General features: G+C 48.3%; 1 protein-coding gene across 5 annotated transcripts in view; it reads left to right on the top strand.

Annotated features, from left to right (window-relative positions):
- The first annotated feature begins 1,266 nt into the window (after positions 1-1,266).
- LOC140907831 (cryptochrome DASH) overlaps positions 1,267-17,941 on the top strand; it is a 32,266-nt gene continuing 15,591 nt past the window's right edge. For 3 of the 5 annotated variants that reach the window (XM_073334701.2, XM_073334698.2, XM_073334697.1), the window contains exons 1-11: positions 1,268-1,423; positions 3,011-3,183; positions 5,154-5,247; positions 7,162-7,292; positions 8,568-8,716; positions 9,809-9,897; positions 11,358-11,431; positions 13,416-13,505; positions 14,977-15,056; positions 15,901-15,960; positions 17,535-17,692. In XM_073334701.2, coding sequence (XP_073190802.1) covers positions 1,355-1,423; positions 3,011-3,183; positions 5,154-5,247; positions 7,162-7,292; positions 8,568-8,716; positions 9,809-9,897; positions 11,358-11,431; positions 13,416-13,505; positions 14,977-15,056; positions 15,901-15,960; positions 17,535-17,692 — 1,167 coding nt within the window. In that variant the 5' untranslated portion in view covers positions 1,268-1,354. Of the gene's footprint in view, positions 1,424-3,010; positions 3,184-3,205; positions 3,422-5,153; positions 5,248-7,161; positions 7,293-8,567; positions 8,717-9,808; positions 9,898-11,357; positions 11,432-13,415; positions 13,506-14,976; positions 15,057-15,900; positions 15,961-17,534; positions 17,693-17,941 lie in introns of those variants that run through there. The other 2 variants (XM_073334700.1, XM_073334699.2) reach the window with 2 other exon arrangements.

Below are 17,941 nucleotides of genomic sequence, written 5' to 3'. Positions count from 1 at the left end.
CAAAGGGGTTCTGCACTTGGGTGGTGGCAGCATCAACCAATCCAAGGTCAGAGAAAAGCTGTAACCTCGGGAGTTTAATACAAGCTGTCATGGAGTGTGGTGGAGTCAGGGCCCTGCACCCCCCTCTTCCTGCGATTCTCCATGACTTACAGCCAGCCTGTAAAATGGAAGGTTTATTAGACGACAGGAACACAGTCCCAAACAGAGCTTGTAGGTACAAACAGGACCCCTCAGTCGGGTACCTCTGGGGGGCGCAGGAAGCTTAGATCCCAGCCCTGGGGCTCCCTCTGATTCCCCAGACCGCTCCAAACTGAAACCGCCTCCAGCAGTCTCACCCAGCCTCCCCCCGGCTCCTCCTCCAGCCTTTGTCCAGTTTCCCCGGGCAAAGGTGTCACCTGGCCCCAACCCCCTCCTGGCTCAGGTTACAGGCTCAGGTATCGTCCCTCAAGTAAAGTCACCCCCTGCTACCCCATCCCCATATGCAAACAGTCCCAATAAAACTCCCCTGCGACAGTCCCAGGTCAATCCGCCCTGCTTCCTACTGCATCACAAAAGCCTGGAGTGGTAAGTATTAATTTTTAAAGTCCTTGTGGGCACCCACCTTCTGCACTCAATGTGCCAGAGGAGGGAATCAGCCTTAACAGCGGGAGAGCGTCTCCCGCCGACATAGCGCTGTCCACACCGGCACTTCTGTCGGTGTAATTTATGTCACTCAGAAGGGTGTTTTTTCACACCCCTGAGGGACATAAGTTATACCGACAGAAGTGCCGGTGTAGACATAGTTTGGGTCTATTTTCCAGGCTGTCAGCATGGACAGAGAACACTTTGGTAACAATTTCCCTCTCCATCTCTGAAGGTTTCATGCCGCTGCCCAAATTCTCAGCAGGAGCAAATCCCCTAGTGGACTTCATGGCATTTCTGGCTCTTCTTTTTCAGGGGGAAATCTCAGCTGGGGCTATTGGTTTGAGTTGACCGATTTGTTTGTGGGGTGGTGTTTGTTAACATTTAAGATACCCCAATCACCCTTAGACAGAGACACACTGCAGCCCTGCTGCGTGGACCTTCAGTGTTGTGGGGACAGGGGTAGTTGCAGGCCAAAAAGGGGGCTCAGAGTGTCTAAATCTGCCTTTAGGTGGCCCCACCTTCACGCCGGCTGGCAACCAGGCCCCGGACGCCGGCACGGAAGGCTGAGCAGCCGGGCGGGGCCCCGCCTTTGTCGCCCTGCCCGGTCGCTGCAGCGGGGCCGGGGCTGGGCGTAGCACGGCGGCGGCAGGGGGCCGGGCCGGGGCTGCGGGAGGCGGAGCGGCTCCTCCTGCTCCTCCCAGCCGGGCCGCGGCGGGGGGCTGCCCGCGGCATGTCGGGGGCCGGGCCGAGGACGGTGATCTGCCTGCTGCGCCACGACCTGCGCTACCACGACAGCCAGGTGGGGGCAGGCGGCGGCGCGGGCCGGGCTGGGGGCGCGGGGCGCGGCTGCCGCCCGCGGAGCGCCGGGCGCGGTCAGGGGCACGGGCTGGGCTGGGCCGGGCCGTCCCCGGGCGCCGAGCCCCGCGCCCCCGCCGGGAGCCCGGCCCCAGGCCGCTGCGGAGTTGTTGTCCCGGCTGCCCCGCACGTGGCTTTATGTAACCCGGGCGCTTCTGAGCTCCGCCCCCGGGGCCGCTGCTGAGAGCCGGGGCTTGCGGGGCCGAGCCCGGGCCCTGAGCGGGCTGGGGGACCCTAGCCTGAGCTGGGGCCGCAAGGGCAGAGCCGGCGGCTGGGTCTGGAGAGGGGGAAGCGAGGCGGGTGGCAGGGCCATTTTGGTTGGGGAAAGGGGCTCGCTGGTGTCCCGGAATGATGGCGGGCGGGCGGGATAGCTCAGTGGTTTGAGCACTGGCCTGCTAACCCCAGGGGATGCAGCCGAGGAAGTGAGCTGTAGCTCAGGAAAGCTCATGCTCAAATAAATTGGTTCGTCTCTAAGGTGCCACAAGTCCTCCTTTTCTTTTCGCCAATACAGACTAACACGGCTGCCACTCTGAAACCTGTCATCCCGAGGGTGACCAGATGTCCCAGTTTTACAGGGACAGTCCCGGTATTTGGGGCTTTTTCTCATATAGGTGCCAATTACCCATCCCCCCGTCCCGATTTTTCACACTTACTATCTGGTCACCCTGATCGTCCCTGGGAGGTAGGGGTGGGACCTATAGGGATCTTTGGCAGTGAAAGGCAGAGCTCTGAGCAGCACATAGCAACGCTACCAGTGTCCTGCATGACTAGAGGGAGATTTAGGGAGGCCAGCGGCAATTACCGAGGTTGGAATTTGACCAGAACTCTGGGGATAGCACCACCCCATTACAGATACTGCCATGGGGTCTTTCATGCCCTGTACGCTGACCCTTATTGTGGACGCTGCCCACACATTTTAGTCCGTTAAACTAGGGCCACATTTTAATCTCTCCTCCTGCCAGCAGAGGGTCTGAGAGTCCAGCAGATCCCAGCCTAGGGGAAGAGTGGGGATGGCATGGGAGAGTGCCCCGTCACTGCCTCAGTGCCCCCATGCCCTGTGGTAACTGCGATGAAGGGTTCCGGCTCTGTGCATGGGAAGGGGGAGGTTGGAGGGGACAGCTGTAAGAGCAGCAGCATTCCCTGGTTAGCCTTGAGGCACTTCTATGGGGATGTGATTACTGACTCAATCGACATGGACGTACCTACCTTTCACCTTGGTGCTGTATAAGCCCCTTTGAGGAAGTCTAATTTTTATAACTGGCATCTGGATACCAAGGTGATAGACACGCTGGGGCTCTGATCCTGGTCTCTTTTAAGTCAATGGGAGTTTTGCCTACAAAGTCTGTGCAGGATCAGGCCCTGGAAGAGAGAGACCCTATAATAAAAGCTATAGTACAATATCCAGTTGCATGTCTTCCTTTTTCATGATGAGTCTGAATAAAGGAAAATTGAAATGGTGCTATGAATTGCTGTACAGAAAGAAAACACCTGGAGCACTGACATCTTTAACTGCTCCTCTCTGTATTTCTAGGTACTACACTGGGCTCAGAATAACGCAGACTATATCATTCCTCTCTACTGCTTTGATCCAAGACAGTACCTAAGAACCTATTACTATGGTTTCCCAAAGACTGGGCCGCATCGACTCAAATTTTTACTGGAAAGCGTGAAGGATCTAAGGCAAACACTCAAGAAAAAAGGAAGGTACAGGGGGGTTTGTCCTAAACATGAGTCTGTTTTATTATTTAACCCACTTTGTTCTCCCACCTCCTCTTCCTTAAGACTTGTCTGTCCTATGGAGCAAGCAATGCTGGTGACAAGCACGTTTGAGCACCTGTTGCTAGTACCATAAAAACACAGGAATTCCCATGCTAGCCCAATAGCCTGTCTCTGGCAGCAGCCAGCACCAGATGTTTCAGAAGATTATGCAAGAAACCCCATGGTCAGCAATTATGGGATATCTGTCTATCTAAGGTTCTTGTATGGCCTCCATTACCATAACATCTCAGCACCTCACATTATATAAAGTATTTATTCTCACAACATCCTTGTGTGGTAGGGAAGTACTTTTATCCCCATTTTACAGATGGAAACTGAAGCACAGAATGGCTAAGTAATAGGAAATCTGTGGTAGAGGAGGGAGTTGCACACTGGTCTCCGTAGTGTCAAGCCAGTGCTCCAACCACTGGACCATCCTTCCTATCCCTAGGGAGTTTCATCTAGTGGTTAGCTTGAGCCCCCTTGATGTATGAAAGATGTTTTCTCAGACCAACAGGGGCCGTGGCTTTCTGTGTAGCCCATAGCTCAGTGTTATACCACTGATAATACAGTCCTCAGGAAAATCATCTTGTCCATACTGGTCAGGGAAAGTTATTAGAATCTAAAATTTTCCAAGCACCTTTTTCTTCATTTTATTATTATCACAGCAAGCTAATGTTAATCCTTGGGTAGCAGAATATGCAGCAGCTGGCTTGCCCCTCTCCTGAGGGGGTGCAGTGGTGACAGGTTGTGGATCACAACACCTGAAGAATACCTTTAGGTCTGCAATACACTATGGTCCATGAAAGGGGTTATGCTCATTTAGGAGGACCAATCTGAATCCCTAACAAAGGTAATGAACAGGCCAGTATGTGCCACTGGCCTGTACTGGAGAGAATCAGAACTGCTCAAACACATGTGATGCCTTGCGACTGACTCACAAAGGCCACATATAAGACCTAACATCTCTGCAGATAAGAGATTCTTCTTTAGCTCAAATGGCAAAGACCTCTGATTTTTAAGATCATTCAGATCTATACTCCATCTGTTAATATTTGGCATGTCCTTTCAATGCCGTAGTATTAACGGACCAGATTGTAACTCTCCCTCACTTTAGATCCATGCATAGTGGTGCTCCTCCATGCATAACTCTCCTTTCACATCCATTGTGAGCATGTAGAGGGGAACAACCGTTTCCACAGCATGTCTCTCTACGTCCCCCACCTAAACCCAGCCAAGCCCTTTCTTGAAGCAGTGTTTTTGCATAAACTAAGCATTGAGTTTAAATTGTCCTAAGTATTGAGTTTAAATTGGTGATTTAAACTCGATGATTGCTTGTTCTGTTCATTCCCTCTGAAGCACCTGGCACTGGCCGCTGTCGGAAGACAGGATACTGGGCTAAATGGACCTTTGGTCTGACCTAGTGTGGCTGTTCTTAAGTTCTTATGTCCTGACAGTGTGGCTTTAACTATTGCAGAGCTACCCAGAGTCACTGCACTGCTTTGCTTGATGTTAATAAATTAATCTTTTCTCCCACGCACGCAAACGCATGATAGGTGCCTCACGAACACAAGTGCAGACACCGCCCCTGTCCCAAACAGTCTGCATTCAACAGGTCATAAACAATGAGGTCCATGTGCAGATGAAAATGGGGGAAAGGAGAAGAAAGGACAAGAGAGGCAATAATAAGTATTGTCTCTTTTTTAATGCCCCTGCCTCTCTCTGGCTGTATCCAGCTGGTGTCTCTTGTCTCATACTTACTCTGCAGGCTCTTTGGGGCAGGACCATCTTTTTGTTCTGTGCTAGCACTGTGGGTCCTGGTCCACGACTGGGGCTCCTAGGTGCCACGGTCATACAAAGAATAATAATAAATAATAGCATAAAGCCTAATTCCTTCCAACTTTGTGTATCCGCAGTAATTTGGTGGTAAGGAAAGGGAATCCGGAAGATGTGGTTCATGATCTTATTACGCAGCTGGGCACCGTTGCTGCCGTGGCTTTCCATGAAGAGGTAAAGGAAAGGTTTGAACCATGTTGGCTCAGCATAAAGTTGGCAAGAACATTTAGTGCAGGGCAGTGGACTTGCCTGGCCTGTGAATTCAGAGTCCTTTATGTTCTCTGCTACTGTCATGTCTTAACCCCTTGGAGCTGGCTAATTCCAAGGGAGGTCTTAGGTCCGAGTGGCTGATGGGAATCAATTGTGGGTACAGGGTACAGGTTGCTGGTTGTGAGTGGCCACTCGGGGGCGCTGTGCTTTGGAGGAAAGCAGTTTCTGGATGCTGGAGGGCTGAGACTCAAGGGTGGAGCAATATTCTCCCTCCAACTGGAAACTGCTGTGTGCCTCTCGAACTGCAGAAATGATGGGCATACACTGCCACGCCCTGGCTCCTTGCTCAGACTGGGAGCCAGCAGCAGGCAGAGTACAGTGGGAGCAAGGGGGCACCAGCAAAGAGCCCAGCCTACCTGTGTATAGGGAAGTGGAGGCAGGGAGGGCGCCGCAAAGAGCCCAGCCTACCTGTGTATAGGGAAGTGGAGGCAGGGAGGGCGCCCCTGCAGTTAGATGGAGAACGGTGAGGAAGCAAAAGAGGATAGACTTGTCCTGTTGGTGGGACGTCGATCTGTTGGCAGAAGTGGAGATCCGCCGATTTCTGCACAGCAGATCTGGAGGAGGAGCTCACCAGGAAACTAGGGAATTGACTGCTCTGATATAGCAGCTGCAGGGGCAAGGAGGGAGAAGCAGGCTATTTTCCTGCAGTCAGAGAAGTGGAAGTGTCATGATGATGAACTGGCTGGCTCGTAGGGGCCACCACTACCTTCTTCTGGATGGAATTGGAACTGCCCAACTGCGTGTCAGAGGCCAGAACAGGACTGAGGAGGGAGCCAGGTGTATGGTTTGGGGCAGTGATGGGGGCTGTGTCAGCATATTCTCAGCGAGCTAATTGTGAGTGGCTATTGGAAACTTGCAATGTCCCTAGCCACCAATCTGAATCACAGCCACAGCTAGGGTTGCCAACCCTCCAGGAGTGGCCTGTAGTCTCCTGGAATCAGCATCGATCTCCCGGGGATTGTTGAAAGCAATCCGGGAGATTTTAATAGGATATTTTAAGGAAATGACACCACGTCATGCTGGGGAAAAAAATCTCCCGGAATAGTTTCAGTCAGAGTTGGCAACCCTAGCCACAGCCCTTGGGAAGGCCAGAACTTCATCCCTTTGCCTTGATCTGGATTTAAAAATCCATTAATCCACCCAGCACAAGCAGTTTAATCCGCGTTTAAGGTCCATCACAGCTGTGCCCCTCCCTACTTACCCCATCTTGTCACATCGACTCCTGGCTCCGCCAATGGCACCTGTCTCGACCATCCATCCTGCAACTCTGTCTGGGCGTGATGCACAGCCCACTGCAGTGAGTGGCAAGATGCCCCTGGATATCAGTGGGCCATGGACCCAGTCCTTTATGCCTTCTGCCACATTGCCTTCTGCACATGAATCACCCTCCTTGAGCTGTTCCTCTTCTCCTTCAAATTCCTTCTCAACAACCAACTCTTTTATGATGCCTACAAGAAACTGGTCAACTAAGAGCTTGATGCAAGGCCTGTGTAGTCAATGGCAGGACTCTCATTGGCTACCATGAGTGCGGGATCAGGCTGTAATAGCAGACAGGTCAAGGGGCAGCTGGGTACAGCTGATGTGTGTTGATCTAATAAATGAAACCCAGGATATAATGTCTAGGAATTGTTGGCATTTTGCTTGTGCTCATCTCTTAAAGGGAGGGGTGCGAGGGATTGAGGCCAAAGCCAAATCTGGCAAAGGGGAGGACATAGGAGTGGGAGGTCAGTGTGCATGAGGCACCCCAGATGCTCTCAGCTGCACGTTGGGTGCGCAGACAGAAGAGCCTCTCTCTGCTTTTGTCCCCATTGGTGCTAGGTGACGAAAGAGGAGCTGGACGTAGAGAAGGCGCTGCAGCGGGTGTGCGCTCAGCATGGGGTGAAGATCCAGACCTTCTGGGCATCCACTCTCTATCACCGGGACGACCTGCCGTTCAGCCACATTTCCAGGTAGGCTGATCTCTGCCTTCACTCTGTGCGTGGGGATGCTGCCCATTCTTCCCTCTGCCACTGCGTTCACTGCCAGCTCAGGGGACGGATCCTCAGTATAAATTGTCATAGCTCTGTTGGCTTTAATGGATTTATGACAACAATGTACACCAGCTGAGGCTTTGCCCCAGGGGCCTCTTGGCTCATATGCACCAGGGGGTGTGTGTGGGGGCTGTTTAGCTTACCTGCACCACATAGGAGGGAAGGGGCAGGGGAAGGGCCTGTTGGCCCACCTGCACCAATGGGCAGGGGCGGGGCCTGTTGGCCCACCAGCACCTCTGGGGAGGGACCTGTTGGCCCCTCTGTACCAGGAGGGGAGGGGCCTGTTGGCCTATGTGCACCAGTGATGGGAGGGCATTTATTTGTTTTCGCCTCCTCCCAGGGCACAGTTTGCTCCTGTTGCTTCTTTGTTTGTCCCATGCTGCCTGGTGCCCACACAGCTGGGTTACTGCAGTGCCTGCAGGGCAGGGCTGAGCCGTTGCTCACAGCTGGGTCATGAGGCAGCGGGGCAAGTGCCATCTGTGCTCAGAGTAGCCCCCTGCATTTAGTGTAGTGGCTAGATAGGAGCAGACTGACTCTGCATTGGCAGTGCTGGCCCTGGCTTCTTTCAGACCTGCTCTCTGAGCCCAGCACTGAGGGTTTCTTCCCTCCCACACCCCTGTGCTGAGGAACCGAGGAAATCCAGATAATTTCATCCGCCCCCCATTTTACTACATCTGCCAAAGGTATCCCCCAGAGCTGCTTTTCTGGTGACAGAGATTGGCCCTCAGCCCAAATGGGGCTTCCTTAATGTACATTAGGGATGGTGGGATAACTACCTTTCCTCCTGTCGGGAAGAAACCAGTTTCTCCCTTGGTTTGGTTGCAGACTTGATAGCATAATATCAGTAAGTATCCATAATTCCTCCTACAGTGTTTGTACATACCATTCACAATGATATTAATGACCAGTGTATCAGAAGCTTTCATTTGATACCTCACACAGCATTCTACATAGATAAATACGGTGACAGCAATGTGTTTGGTGTAGTGAGTTTGTCAGGCCCGATCGGAGTTGCTACAGAACGTTGGACCCTTTACAACTAGGCATTGAGGGGTTCCTAAGGTCACGAGCTCACAGTTAAAATATTAACCCTACCCCTTCAAAGACTTACTGCGCTGTGGTAGCGTATTGCTGTGTGGGGAAAGTTGTGAGGGCCTGTTCCCTGTGCAGTCCTAACTGCTGTAATCCACGCAGGTTGCCTGATGTCTATACCCAGTTCCGAAAAGCAGTGGAGGCTCAGGTCAAAGTCCGTCCCACTGTGCAGATGGCAGATCAGCTAAAGCCTCTGGCCCCAGGGGTAGAAGACGGATGCATCCCCTTGCCTGAGGAGTTTGGACAGAAGGGTAGGAAAACCTTGACACAAACCAGTTCGGGTGCTCCCATTGAATTCAGGTGGAGTTGCGGGTGCTCGGCGACTCTGCTAATCGGATCCCAAGGAGTTGCATGGGGGACACCCAAAAATGGAAGCATCCCAAACTCGTGACCACTCTTGAAAATGTGGGCTACATGTGGCTCTGCCTCTGTCTACTTATTTTTAAAAGGGAATAATTGTAAAGAGTTTTGAAGCTAAATTTATTAACTTTATTAGTAGTAATATTAGTAGTATTGTGGACTTAGGGGCCCTAGGCAAGAACCAGGACCCCATTGTGCTAGGCACTGTACAAACACAGAACAAATAGATGGTCCCTACTTGAAGGAATTTACAATCTAAGTAATTGGAAAAAGCTTCAAATGGTTTGGCTACTTATGCATTAATGTACAGATTTGCCCAACAATTTCAAACAGTGAACCCAAAACGAAATACTTTAGAAATTAACTTCAGTTTTGAAAGGAAAGATCTTAATGTTGATTAGCTTTCCCCTATACACACACAAAGCAATCTATCGGAACGCGGAGCAGAATGTGTGTTGGCTGAGAGCAGAGACTAGCCCCGCCTAACATCATTACTGAGAATGGCTGTGCCATAAGCTAGAGAACTTTCACATTAATCCCTGGAAAGCTGTGTATGATGAGCTGCTGAAATGGAACTCGCACTCCCAGTGGTAAGTGCTTGGAGACCCCTGGGTGGCAGGATAGAAGGACAAAGCACTGTCACATCTGCCAACGTCTCGGGATGTGTAGTGACATCCTCCCCCACGGATGGGCCATCAATGAGCATTGATCGTGGGACTTGCATGTTCTAAAAGGATAGGTCCCTGCCGCCTGGAACAGAGCACCTTCCAGTGCTAGGAGACTCGGAGCCCTCATATGTGGCTCTGCTGCTTAAAGGGGTTACATAGAGGAGAGCTCCCATGCACTTGTCACAGAGACCAATGTTTCCATATTGACGCGGCAAGAATCAAACCCGCAGCCCCGAAGGCAACTCTCCCGTGGGTTTTGAGCTCCCTACCTTTGAGCTCGTTCTCATGCTGACAAGCTGGTGCTTTCCACTGCAGATCCCCTGACGGATCCGCGAACAGCCTTCCCCTGCAGCGGAGGAGAGACCCAGGCCTTAATGAGGCTGCAGCATTATTTCTGGGATACGGTAAGTGTGTGCATTTTCTTGCCAGTGTCCTCCCCCACCTCCTCCTGTCACATTGACACTCTGGCGGGGACGGCAGCAGTTTCAACTCCCACTAGGATTTCCTTAGCGCCTGTGAGGCACTCTTCCTCCATAGGTCTCAAAAGGCTTTACAAAGAAGGTCAGCATCGTCATCTCCATGATGATGAGGAAACTGAGGCACGGAGACAAACAGTGACTTGCCTGAAGTCACCCAGCAGGTCAGAGCCAGGAAGAGAATAGTGCCCTATCCACTAGGCCTCACTACCTAGATTTAGACTAAGGCCCTGTGTACTCCATGACATCGGTGCAAGGTGATTTTCCTGTGCAGTCTACTGTGCACCAGGCCCCAGCACAGATTAGTTGGTAAAGAAAACAGAATATGTTTATCTAACCCACTGCTGAGTGTGGGTTAGATGTCAGTCTCTGTGCCCAGTTCACAGGGATATAGGTCTGTTACAGCTCTCGTCTTGGGAACCTAGGTCTTTAGCTCAAGCTGGAGGGGTTTGTGCTTTCACCTCAGCAGGAACCTGGGGTTGGTCAGGATGGCGGCTGCTGTGTTTCTGAGACAAATAATAGGCAAGCCTGTTAATGTTTCCTGTGCAGGTCGGAGAAGATTAGCTCAATCTCAGTCTTTTTCACACTCATACAATCATGGTGGTGCTACTTATTGTGGATCAACCCTTAGGTGTCCTCCTTACTCAGGCTGGGTTCCCAGATAGTGTAGAGCTGTCACAGCTGACCCTTGTACCCCATCAGCCTCCAGCACAGAGAGCATGTCAGGTTGGGAGAAGTGGCTGGAGCGTGATGCACTCTGCCTTTGTGTAGCTGGTGTTAGCCCAGCACAAGTTAGAGCAGCCCATAGGCTGCTGTAACATGCACGAGAACTGGGGACCAGGCAGAAAATCAGGATCCCTTGCACCTGATGATGTGGAACCAGAGAATCTAGCCCTAGAAGTGCAAATCTGGGTGGCATGGGTGTAATGGAGATCAGAATGTGACCCTTTACCAGCAGCCACGGGGCAGTCAAAAATCAAAATAAATTGCTTCCAGTCTGATCCTCAAATCCAAATGATCAAGGGGCCAGCCCATCAGCTATCGCAGGAACTGGCTTTTGGAAATTAATCCTTGATTCAGATTCATTGATTGATCACTACCAGTAGGGATCAGTTAGACCATATTCCATTGTGCTTGTAAAAGTCTACTACAAAGTAAAGCAGGAAGTAGAATTTATTACACATAATCCAGGAGCTGTAATAAAAACTTCTGGGGCCATTAAATATTGTGCATCAGAGGAAATAATTTCACAGCAGAATAATGCTGCTAGACAGTCACTGGATGGAGCACTGCCCTGCACAAATATCCATCTCAAACATCCAGGAAAGCATAAGTTGCAGGCTGCCCATATAATGGTTTTAATTTTTTCTTTTTTATTGCTTGGATAGAACCTAGTGGCATCTTACAAGGAGACTCGAAATGGACTGATAGGAATAGATTATTCAACCAAGTTTGCACCATGGTAACTATTCTTCCTTGATTTCATTTGGCTGTTGAAACATCAAGTTCTGTTAGCTTAGATCTGTGGCTGTGTTTGAGATGTCCTTGGCACAGCTTATTGAGGGTGGGATGCAAAGGCAGCTGTAAAATGCCTTTATCCCCTGTCCCTGATCATGTCTTTATGGCGGGCTCTGTGTCCCAGGGCAAAGCTGAATAGCCTCAGGGCTGCATCAGAGTATGCCAGTTGCTGACAGCCCCCAAGGGACTGTTGGTACAGCAGGGACTTGCTGAAGCATGGAAATGCCGGGGCAGGGCCCGCTGCACTGAAAGCTGGGATCAAGCAGTGGCATGGAAGCCCGGCAGAGGTCATCTTCAACTGGCCGGATCTGCTGGGTTTATGGCCACTCTGCACTGCAGGAGTGGTGCAAAGCAACCAGCGGACATTAGAGTATCTGATCTGTGGTTTTTTGGTTTTTTTTAAAGACATGATACTTTTTTATGTAGGGGCCATAAGCCCAATCCTGGGAGGTACTAAGTTAGCTCCAGATTTACACTAGCGTAACAGAGCCAAATTTGCCCTAATGTTTACGGGGCTTTGACGGGGGCATGTTAAGTATTTGATCAGTGAGCAACCAGTCGGGTACAGGATCACACTGTATTAAAGACTCCCATTTCCCTGACTGAACTGCAATCAGAGCATTTTTTTTCTAGGAAAAAGAAAAGGAGGACTTGTGGCACCTTAGAGACTAACAAATTTAAGCTTTTGTGGGCTACAGCGCACTAGGAACGTTCTTGTGTTTTATTAAAATCTAGAGAGGCAAGGTGGGAGAGGTAATGATTTTCATTGGACCAACTTCTGTTGGTGAAAGAAACAAGCTTTCAAGCTTACTCTCTCTAATATCCTGGGACCAAACGAGCTATAACCTCACTGCACATAACAATGGAAGTTATTCCAATCTGGTATTTCTCCTTTTCAAATTGGGATCTATATTCTGTCTGTGGAGACTGGTGCCACCTAGTGGCTCTTTAATGGGCCACTGCTTTGTAACAGGATGTTGTTCGCATGAATTCTCATTTATTTTTGATAGAGTCCACAATGAGCTAAGCGCTTTCCAAATGGAATAAGGATGGTCCATGTGCCAAGGTGTTCACACAAAACTGTGTGCTCCAGAGAACCATCAGTCACGTCTCTGTGTATGTAAGAGCCGTGGAATGGTGTTTGGAGGATAAAGTAATAATGGTCAAATAGAATTCCAGCCAGTCACATTTTCCTGCAGCTGCCAATTGACTTCTCAGATAGAAATACTGAGCTGGTCAAAAACTTGGGAAAACTTTTTGGAAAATTTCTCCATATTTTTTCAAAATTCATCAACTTGTTAAACATTTCCACTAGCTCGGTGGAAAATGCCCGGAATGACTGCCCAGTCAAGATGCATTCGAATAACATTCATATAAAATCAAGGTTAAAAGCACTTCTCAAATCCCTGCTGTTTTCACTGTTGTATCCAGAATCAGCGTGGCCATATAAGTACCATAGATAGACTTGTATTCAAAGGAGGGTTTACCAATGGCTAGAACAGAGGACTGGGAATTTGACGTTCTGGGTTCCGTTTCTGGTTTTGTCACTGTTTCACTAGTTAAATCACTAAACCACTGAATAATTTGGGCAAGTCACCTAGGGCAAAATTTTCAAATTTACCTATCTAAAGTTATCCATTTAGGTACTTGATGACTCCCATCACTGTAGAACATAGAGATGAATGAGTTTCTCCCTGTGAGGGAGGGATTATCACACCCACTGTGAAGCTGAGTCAAAGAGAGATTGCATGACTTGACCAAGGTCATTCAGAGAGTCAGTGGCAGAAATGGGAATTTAACAAAGGTGTTCTGAGTTCTAGTCCAGCATCTTAAACACAAGGCAATCCTTCCTTTCTCTTTGTGTGTACTTAAAGATCTCATTCCCTTATAATGTTCTGGCTTTTTACACGTTTTCCTTGTGTTTATAGGCTGGCGTTAGGCTGTATTTCACCCCAATATATTTATGAGCAGATCCGGAAGTATGAAAAAGAGAGAACTGCAAATCAGAGCACATACTGGTAGGACACAACCAGATCAACAAGGCTTTCTTTCTTTGAAATGTACACTTGCATCTAGTTTGTAGACGGGACTATAAGAGGAAATGATTCAGGAGTCAGGACTACTGTTTTTGATTAACATTAGTGTTTCCTGCGCCTGTCTTCTGACTGCTGCTGGGCCTCATTTGAGCTTCTGTTTCTAATATTGGTTAGTTGGCTTTGTTAGATTGCACTGGGTACCGAGAGGCATTGGGTGTCTTGTAAGTAGAAATGATCAGCAATTATTATTATTACGAGGAAATAATGAGGTACTCACACTATACTAGAAATAATGTTTACTAATAAGAAGTAATAATTATAACGTGATTATTTCATCATTCCCAAAGATGCTGTACAAATAATAAGAGAAGTAAGACCAAATAATGATTAACGAACAAGATCATTCTGGAGCAAATGAGATTTCTCATGACAGTAACCTGGGCAGGATTTGACCCCATATTTGAAATATGATAAAATAAAATCTGTCTGTTCTGCCTGCTTTATCAGACCTATCACCCAAGTTTCTGAGAGCCTTAACATGCAGTCTGTGGCTTCGATCCTGCAAACACTTATGCCTCTGCTTAGCTATTACACCAGGAGTAGTCCCATGGATTTCAGTGGCATTACTAACAGTTGTAAAGTTAAGTATACTCACGTGTGTTTGCAGGATCCGGGCCTAACACTAGATGTGGTTGAGAAGACTGGAAAAAAAATATTGTGGATGTTTTAAAAAAATCTTTTTTCTATTTTTGTGATTTTTTTTAAAAAACATTTGGCACTGTGTCCTGGCCTATAACCTAAGCCAGACTTCCAGAGAGATCTTGTGAGCAGAAACATCAGATGAGCAGAACATTCGTGACCAGCCAGGGGTTGATGCTGGTCTCAGCGTCCAGGAGCCATGGCCTATAAAACCAGCCATTTGTGCATGGCTAGCAGCTGACCTTACATGTCAGGCAACTGTGAGCACCAAAGACTTGATCCTGCTAGTTAGTGATCACTCCTGAAAGGTGCTGAGTGCCTTCAACTCTTGTTGAAATCTGTGCTTAAGAATATGCATGTGCTTTGCCAAGTCAGGGCTTCAGTACCTCCCAGAAGTGAAGAATTGAACCCCAGTGGAGAGCAGATTGGAAGTGGTGCTGTTCAAGCCTTGGAGTGGGGTTTGGACAGGGATCTGCAAACTGCACTCTGTGAGGTCTTTTTCTATTTTAATCCTCATGATAAAAGTCAGGCCGATAGATTTTTTGCCTCTGTTAACATGACCATGTTTGCAAAGTGGTCTGACTTAAATAAAACACGGGATGTCATTAGTGACTCCATTAGGTAAACAGCAGGTGAAATCCTGGCTCGTTTGAAGTCAGTGGCAAAGTCCCCATTGATTTCAGTGGGGTCGGGATTTCACCCAGTATTTATATTGATCAAAGGCAAAAATGGAGACATGGCTGATGTGTTTTAGGGTCATATTCGAACTCCTGTGGAGGGATTACTTCCGATTTGTCGCCCTGAAGTACGGGACAAGGATTTTCTTATTGAAAGGTGAGTTTAAGTAGCATGCTTTGAAGGCGTGTTGATTTCATTTTCCATTCACGTTGCCATTTAATAGTCTTGGTGATATCAAAGCGGTTTTATGATCCGATTGCTTGGACCGTGGGCCTTACGTAGGCAACCGACCTTGTCTTCCACTTAGTGAGGTCATTATTATTGTTCTGTCATCTAGAGGCCCAAACTGAAATGGATATCCCATTGTGTTAGGTGCTGTACAAACACATAGAGAGAGTTTCCTGCCCTGAACATCTTGCAACTCTGCCAGTTAGTTTAAACCCAACATTTAGGTTTTATTAAATGTAAAGAATTGGTTTTACAAAGTCTACAGAATGGCGTCGGGAGATTTAAAAAAATCAATATGAGCAAAAGGAATTAGCCTGGGCATAAAGTTCCCTTGCCATCTGTGCACTCCCAGCACTGCAGCCTCAGGCCAGTCAGGCAAGAGAAGCAGAGAACGGCGCTAACTGGTGGGTTTTCTTTGTCTGTGCCGAGAGAAAGGCAAATAGCAAACCAAGCACGGAGTATAAAGGGAATCTGATTCTTTAAAATTTTCAGTTGAAATAATCTAGGTCTTGACCCTGCTCCCCTAGCCGACGATCCCATTGGCTTCAAGGGAACAGGAGCAGGCCCAGAAAGTATTTATAACAGGAATTTTGCTTTCGACTCTAATGTGTAATCACCATGGGTCCCTGCAGATCACCAGGAGAGCTGGTGAGCTGGCCTGATCCCAAGCTATAGTGGTGACTACAGCATCTCATGTTGTCATTGTGGCTTAGTTTAGTCCTTATGCATGTCAGTGCTGGTGTTCCTGACACTTCGTTCATTTCCCCAACAGGACTGCAGGATAAAGAGGTGCCTTGGAAGAAAGATCCCAAGCTATTGGACGCTTGGAAAGGTCAGTTGAAACTGTGATCGCAGTCTTGAGGAAAGTCAGCCCAGATTTACATTGGTGTAATGCAGAGCAGAATCAGGCTCCAAAACTTAGACTCTGTTTAGCAATAAAGAGCCCTATCTTGACTTCAGTGTGAGTGGAGGATAGCTAGCAGCTGCTGAGCACCTCCCAGGAGCAGGACCAAGTTACTAGATGCTAAAGGCCAAGTTCTGCCCTTGGAGGTACATGCACACATATATGCAATGCGTTTTAGTTAGATAGTCGAACCAGAGAGGAAATGTTTAGGCCCCCATGGTCCTCTCTGCTTCCTCGCCCAGAGGGCAGCCTGCACCTGCTGACTGTGACTCAGGGAGTGTAAGGGAGGGAAAAGCTCCCAGAAGCCCCTCATGGTGTGCTGGGGTACCCATGCTGATCCCTGGGTTCCTCACTCTGCTTGCATCCTCCTCTCAGAGCATTCAGAGGTGTGGAGCAGGACAAAACCAGAGTCAGCCAGGGGATGCTGCTGCACAGAGCTGCTTTCCTCCCTGATCACCCATGCTCAGCGGCGTGGTGCCTGTGGGGAGGACGTTCGGTAGGCTTGAGAGAGAAGATGCTAACTATGGGTCGTTGTATCGGGATTTCCTTTACTTCCATCACCTCTGAGTGGGGGGATGATATGACTCATTGATTCTCCTTCAGCTCAAGTGGCAGAGGCCTGTCTTATCAGAGCTGTAGTTCTGCCTTATGGAAAAGTCCTATAGAATTCCATAGACAACGATAACCTCGCCACGTTTTTAATCCTTCCTGCAGAGTTTAATATTACATACTACTGTGCCAGCTATAGATTTCTGTATGAAAGTGAACAAACCTATAAAATAGATCTAATCCGCCATTAAATTCTATAGGCCTTTAGGATCCTTTCATTTCTTTTAGTTAAAACTTTTTTTATTTTTTGTCATTACCGTACATGAATAGAAAATATAATCATTCAAATTGATCAGTCATCCGTTCAGGACTTAAAATCTGTGAACTCATGAACTTATAGCGATGTTTGTCCTTCTTAACATTAACCTAATAAATTCACATTTCCACACAATCAGAAGAAATCGTATCCATTACTATAAAAGAGTTTCCATATATCTCTCCTACTAATATCACCTGATTTAGCTTTCAAAGATATAACCAGCTACCTTATATGTCCCTTCATACTGTTACCTTTAAAAGAACCATCTGTGTTTGGTCAGTCTCATTGTTTTCTCTTTATTTTACCCAAATTCAAAACCTGGTGACTATATGCTGTAAGATCTGATTGACCCTGGTATAAGACTATCCATCACTTTCTCCATCATAACGACTTCCCATTCCAAGGCTCCTTTCTACAGAGCCCTATTTAATTTTTATAGAACCCTACTGTTATCATCTCTATTAAATTTTATGGGGCTGTTCCATATGAGAGAGTTCCATCCCTCATGTTACACATGGATTTGGATTCTACTCACTTGATCCAAGTAGATATCCATATATACACAGCTGCAGATTGACTACAATTGAAAGAGTAAAGATCCTGCATCCCCGCTCTGTTTCTCTTGTCCTGGCAGAAGGAAGAACGGGGGTTCCTTTTGTAGATGCCAACATGAGAGAGCTAGCAGCGACGGGCTTCATGTCCAACAGAGGGCGCCAGAATGTTGCCAGCTTTCTCACCAAGGACCTGGGGTTGGACTGGAGGATGGGGGCAGAGTGGTTTGAGTACCTGCTGGTAAGACCGAACTCAGCGTGTGATTGGAGTGGTTTGTGATTCTCTTTGCAGGTGGCTGACAACAGGCCATCTTGCATGGGCCTTAAAGGAACAGAACTCCCTTTGAGTTCAATAGCAGCTTTGCTCGAAGAAAGATCATATAATTTAGTCTACTCTTTTTAGGGCACTCTCAGTATATGATTCAAAGATTTTGATAAGGAAAGGGTATGTTGCCCAGAGCAATGGTAAGGCTGCCATCAACTGAGATAT

Source organism: Lepidochelys kempii, chromosome 2, assembly GCF_965140285.1.
Source record: "Lepidochelys kempii isolate rLepKem1 chromosome 2, rLepKem1.hap1, whole genome shotgun sequence".
NCBI classification, from domain to species: domain Eukaryota; kingdom Metazoa; phylum Chordata; order Testudines; family Cheloniidae; genus Lepidochelys; species Lepidochelys kempii.
This window is presented reverse-complemented; position numbering and strand designations above follow the sequence as displayed.